The 6,548-nt window shown below is 39.3% G+C and overlaps 1 protein-coding gene across 1 annotated transcript in view; it reads right to left on the reverse strand.

Moving 5' to 3' along the window:
- LOC137619249 (neuroligin-4, X-linked-like) overlaps nucleotides 1–2,261 on the reverse strand; it is a 2,589-nt gene extending 328 nt beyond the window's left edge. The window contains exons 1-2 of the mRNA XM_068349426.1: nucleotides 2,151–2,261; nucleotides 1–1,421 (exon numbers count right to left, since the gene is read on the reverse strand). The exon at nucleotides 1–1,421 is cut by the window's left edge and continues 328 nt beyond it. Coding sequence (XP_068205527.1) covers nucleotides 430–1,421; nucleotides 2,151–2,235 — 1,077 coding nt within the window. The 5' untranslated portion in view covers nucleotides 2,236–2,261 and the 3' untranslated portion in view covers nucleotides 1–429. The remainder of the gene's footprint in view (nucleotides 1,422–2,150) is intronic.
- Between the last annotated feature and the right edge of the window lie 4,287 nt (nucleotides 2,262–6,548).

Raw genomic sequence — 6,548 nt, forward strand, 5'->3', positions numbered from 1 at the left:
TGAATAGTTACTTATTATGTTTCTGCATTACTGATGATGTTTCAAGTACATCTTAATAAAAGATGTGTTTGATCAATATAATTTGATAACATAAACATTATTCCGAGATTACACTAATAACTAATTATTAAAATGAATATTTAATGAGTTGGATAGTTTTCTGAAAACCGGGATGGACCATTATTTTTTGACTATCATGAAGTGAGTGTTTTAATATAAAGAAAAGTATTATTAAAGAGAAAATATTTTTAATAATTCGCTTTTGTTCAGTATAACTTAGAAGACGAGATGGTAATCTTAGAGGTCAATATTGAGACTAGATTAAAACTAATCATGTGAATGATTGGCCCAATATTGTAGAGTATATTTAACATTGTTTTTAAATGAGTGAGACTTTGTTTGAGTATATTACAATGACATACACATTAACTATTCCCTAATATGCATCGTAGAGGCACTGCTCGACAAATAATTTGGAATTAGTTGTCCATCCTTCGGAGAATAACTTGTAACTGTTTGGCCTACGTTGGGTGAATAATTTTGGAGGAGTTGGTTCTCTTTTGTTGAATACGTAGGGACGAGTTGACCATCGACTGGTGAATATGTAGAGACAAGTTGACCATCATTAGGAGATGTGTAGGAAGCCACAGGCTGCTTGTGCATTGTAACTGTTAATATATTTTCTTTTGGTTCGTGTAGCGTTTGCGTATTCGTAATGGTGCCTTGCGTATCTGGAGAGATCCTATTGGATGTTACGCCAGTCATATCGTCTATAGTTTGTACGCTGCTAATGTAGTCCGGCGGCCAGTTGTGCTGGGCCTCCTCTTGAAAGGCTGTGGCCAGGTTGCTATGCATTGTGATCGAAGGCCTCAGGGTTCCATAATACTCTGGGGCATATATTGTCTTACAATTGTCCCCGGACGATTGCAACTGGACGTCATTCCCGCTGTCAATATTTGCATCATCCTGCGAGCCTTTGGCGAGGCTCCAGCGGTGTGCCTTATGTCGATAATAAACAATAGTAAGAACCAGGATATTTAGGATTAGCATAGAGCAGGCAATGGCTACTGTCACGCTCAGTGCAGACGTGTAGGGGAAATCCTTCCCCATTTGACTCAGCACATCCAAGTTAGCTGATTTACTGACTGGGTTTTTGTTAGCCTTAGCTACAATTGTCAAGTTATGGGGTTTATTTGTTAGGCCAGTGAAGGTTGGAGTGATTGGGCTATATAGAAAGCCATCAGTTAAGTTATACTGACCTGTTGATTCAAGGTATAAACCAGACAGGAGATCAGTTTGTAATCTAGGAAAGTTTTTATCTGGGCCGTACCGAGAACCCACTCGTTCCAGACCAGGTAGTAGCCAGGACCACAAGGCTACTTTTCCAGCACGGTAGTGGTCACGTACATAGTTCTGTGTTCCTGGAATGAATAGACATATATAAATAACTAAAAGTAATCATGTAAAAAAGAGGATACAATATCTATTGAAGATATATTCCTTAAATATAAGATATATGGTTTTAACTCCTTGTTGTTATGAATGAATATTTTTATCAAATTATCACCGAGTGCGAGTTGTATGTTACAGCTTCATAAGCTATTACAAATACAAGCCAAAATCTTAAATTTACCCAAGGAAAGTTAATGATTAGAATGATATCATATAATTTTAGATGCACTTTCATTTATTTGATTAAAACCATCACCAGTTAGATATTAGTATTTATTAAGGTTCTATAGTTTTTAAGTACATTGAAGAAGTTATGATTTACTAGTTTAGTTAAATGATATTCATAGGAGTTGGGTTTTTGAAGAATTATATATGTATATATATGTATATATATATACAGTACACACACACATATATATATATATATATGAATATATATATATATATGTATATATATATATATATATATATACAGAGAGAGAGAGAGAGAGAGAGAGAGAGAGAGAGAGAGATTAAAATCTAGAGACGAAAGTGATTATTCATTAGTATATAAGTTATCAGATAGAAATAAAATTATTCTAAAAATATGAATGAATGTACTTTACTAACCTAAGATTATATATATCTAGAAAATATTGAAATTCTTTGTATCAATATATCTCTGAGTGAAAACAGCCCCACAAAAATAGGAACCTTACCTATTTGAAAGTATCTCTGATAGACTGGATCATATTTGGGCCATATCTGCTCTTCAGAAATTATGTCGTTTGCACTCTCGGACATCTTAGCTGTGGAGACTGTGTCTTTTGGATGTCTGTAAAACAAGCAGAGAGTTTTGAAATGATGCCATATGTATAATTGATTGATTTATGGTATCAATGATATAAATTCTACAGTAATATATATATATATATATATATATATATAGTGTAACCTCTACACCCGAACGTATCTACATCCGAATTTTCTAACACCCGAAGTAAAATTCAAGTAAATTTTTTACTCTACACCCGAATTTTATTTCGACACATGAAGTAAGCAATTTTCGTCGTACCGGTTGTATCCGAAATTTTCGACACGCGAAGTACAATTCGAGCACGTTCCTACTCTACACCCGAAGTAAACAATACAGTACCCCGTACGCATAGATGGTACTCATATCGCCGGATGAATTTTTTATTTCCGCCGATAGAAGGCAGCACTTCGACCTCGGAGGGACCCTCAATTAGCGTGGCTTGAGTCATTCCTCTGTTCTCGTCGGCTTCATGTGGTTGTGCCCTGGGTGTTCTGCTATTAACTGTGTTTAATCGTGATTTTTTACATTCATCCTTTTACGTTTTTTACGTAAATAATGGGTCCTAAAAGGCTTAGTTTCGCAAGTGGTAGTGGTAGTGGTGAGAAAAGGAAGAAGGAAATGCTTTCTTTTGAAGTAAAGCAAGAAATTATTGAAAAGCATGAGTGAACTTGCAAAAGAATATGGCCGAAATATGTCGACAATCTCGACAATCTTTAAACAGAAGGAAGCCATTAAAGCAGTGAAACCTTATAAGGGGATCACCATCATTTTAAAACGTCGTAGCCCTGTCATAGAAGAGATGGAATGCTTCTGCTTATCTGGATCAAGGACAGAGAGATTGTTGGCGACACCATCACCGAAACTATTCATCTGCGAGAAGGCGCACGCCATCTTCACTGACTTGAAGGAGGTGAGCTCTGGGGTTGATGCTGGGGAGAGTTCAACCAAACGTTCCTCAGATGATTTCAAGGCATCTCGTGGCTGGTTTGAAAAATTTAAGAAACGGTCCGGGATTCATTCAGTTGTTCGCCATGGAGAGGCTGCTAGTGCGGACACAAAGGCTGCAGCTGACTTTGTGAAGAGGTTTGAAAGGGACCGAGCATAAAGAAGGCTACGTAGAGCAGCAGGTGTTCAATTGTGATGAAACCGGGCTGTTTTGGAAGAAGATGCCCAGTCGAACCTACATCACTGCTGAAGAGAAGAAATTGCCTGGGCATAAGCCAATGAAGGATCGGTTGACTCTTGCCCTATGTGCCAACGCTAGCAGGGACTTTAAAGTCAAGCCCTTACTGGTTTTACCATTCGGAGAACCCTAGGGCCTTTAAGGCACAGAATGTGGATAAGGACCAGCTTCATGTTTTCTGGCGATCCAACTCGAAGGCCTAGGTCACTAGGCAGTTCTTTGTCCAATGCGTTAACCAAGTTTTCGGTCCTTCTGTGAAGAAGTTTCTTCTTGAGCAGAAATTGCCTCTAAAGTACCTGCTATGACTTGATAATGCACCCGCTCACCCCCCCTCCCCCCCCCCCTCTGGACTTGAAGATGATATCTTCGAAGAATTCAAGTTCATAAAGGTGCTGTATATTCCACCGAATACCACCTCTATCCTCCAGCCCATGGACCAGCAAGTCATCTCGAACTTCAAGAAGCTCTACACCAAGCACCTATTCAAGCAGTGCTTTAATGTCACGCAAAGCACAAACTTAACTTTGCGAGAATTTTGGAAAAGCCACTTTAACATTGTGCACTACTTGAAGATCATAGATCAGGCTTGGGTGGGATTAACTCGACAAACCCTCAATTCTGCCTGGAAGAAGCTGTGGCCTGATGCAGTTTCTCCCCGAGATTTCAAAGGTTTTGACCCCGAACCTGATCCCGTGGTGGGTGCAGCGGAAGACTTAGAGGAAATCGTCTCCCTTGGCAAGTCCATGGGTCTGGAGGTCGACGCAGACGACATCATGGAACTAAGAAAACCGAACATCACGACGAACTTACTACAGAGGAGCTCAAGGAACTCCATGCTATGTCTGAGCACGAGTGATGACGAGGAAGGGATCGAGGAGGTAGAACATGTGTTAGGTTCGGCGCAAATAAAAGAGATTTTAGGAAAATATCAAGACGTGGTCGACTTCATCGACAAATACCATCCAAAAAAATTGCAGGTTTGTCGTGTAGTTGCGCAGTTCGATGATGTTTGCCTAACTCATTTTCAAAACATTCTGAAAAGCCGTACCAAGCAACTTTCTATCGATAGCTTCTTTAAAAAAAACTATGAAGCGAACTCGTGATGAAGAGGAAGGAAGTGGTTCAAAGAAAACAGCAAAGAGTGAAGAGAAAAAAATTCAATCAATTTTAAGTGTAGACAGTGAAAGTGATTAAAATTAATCATCAAAAAGATGGAAAGAAAATGTAAAAAAAAATATAAAATATAAAGATAAACCAATATAAATAAGCTAAGTTAGGTTAAAGTTCACTTAGTGTAAGTTAAAATAAGTTACGGTAGGGTAGGTTTATCGTAGTCACCCTCTATACCTCCTCGCCGCCCGTCCGTCTCCTCTCTGCGTAGCAAGACCGACACCTGCGCTGGACTTTCTAAGGTAAAGTGACGCTAAAAACCCGTTTCTTATTTATTATTTCTTTACAATTATTCTTTTTTACATGTCTATTATCTAATTTACAGTGCATATTGTCATGTGTAATTATGTGTAGTAATTTATTAAGGAGTTATCATAGGTTTTTGGGCTCAACCACGGATTAATCCTATTTCGATGTATTCTTATGGGAAAATCTGTTTCTACATCCGAACATTTTCTGCACCCGAAGTCGGTAGTGGAGCGGATTAAATTCGCATGTAGAGGTACCACTGTATATATATATGTATACACACACAGACATATATATATATATATATATATACATATATATATATATATATATATACATATATATATATATATATATATATATCCATATCCATATAACAAGGCCCTTCCCCTAATTTTGGGGGTTAGCCAACATCAAAAAAATAAAACTCCTCCCAGCCTGGCGAGGGACTCAACCGAGTTCCGCAGGTACTACTAGGGGATGCAACAGCCCACCCTCCACCGTTATCCAACACAGATGAAGCTTCATAACAGTGAATCCCCTAATGCTGCTATTTCCAAAGTATTACCTATGGGCCAACGAAGGGAAAGGCCCGTACCAACAACAAGTGTTGGCTATAATACTCCAACAACAACAACCTCCGCAGTCATCCAAGGCGACCAGAGGAAGCAGCAAGGCCTACAGGAACCGTGTCACAATCTCTCGCCATTCATTCCTATTTCTAGCACGCTCTCCTCTGTCTCTCACATCTATCCTCCTATCGCCCAGAGCTTTCTTCACTCCATCCACCCACCCAAACCTTGGCCTTCCTCTTGTACTCCTCTCATGAACTCTTGCATTCATCACCTTCTTTAGCAGATAGCCATTTTCCATTCTCTCAACATGGCCAAATCACATCAACACAATCATATCTACTCTAGCTGCTAAATCATTTTTACACCCGTTCTCACCCTCATCTCGAGATACACCAGCCATGCTCCTCAGACACTTCATCTCAAACACATTCAATTTCTGTCTACCCGTCACTTTCATTTCCCACAACTCTGATCCATACATCACAGTAAGTACAATCACTTCCTCATTCAAAACTCTTTTTACAATCATGCCCAAACCTCTATTCTTTACTACTCCCTCACTGCCCCCAACACTTTGCATCCTTCATTCACTCTCTGACATACATCTGCTTCCACTCAACCATTTGCTGCAACAACAGACCACAAGTACTTAAACTGATCCACCTCCTCAAGTAACTCTCCATTCGATATGACATTCAATCTCACACCACCTTCCCTTCTCGTACATTTCATAACCTTACTCTTACCTACATTAACTCTCAACTTCCTTCCCTCACATATCCTTCCAAATTCTATCAATAATTGGCGAAGCTTCTCTTCCAAGTCTGCAACCAGTACAGTAACATCCGCAAACAACAACTGCTTTACCTCCCATTCATGATCATTTTCGTCTATCAGTTCCAACCTCGTCCAAGCACTCGAGAATTCACCTCTCTCACTGCTCCATCTACATACAAGTTAAAAAACCAGGGTGACATCACACATCCCTGTCTCAGCCCCACTCTCACCGGAAATCAATCGCTCACTTCATTTCCTATCCTAACATACGATCTATGACCTTTGTAGAAACTTTTCACTGCTTGCAACAACCTTCCACTAATTCTATATAACCTCATCACATTCC

This window comes from Palaemon carinicauda, chromosome 25 (assembly GCF_036898095.1).
Source record: "Palaemon carinicauda isolate YSFRI2023 chromosome 25, ASM3689809v2, whole genome shotgun sequence".
In the NCBI taxonomy this organism is placed as follows: domain Eukaryota; kingdom Metazoa; phylum Arthropoda; class Malacostraca; order Decapoda; family Palaemonidae; genus Palaemon; species Palaemon carinicauda.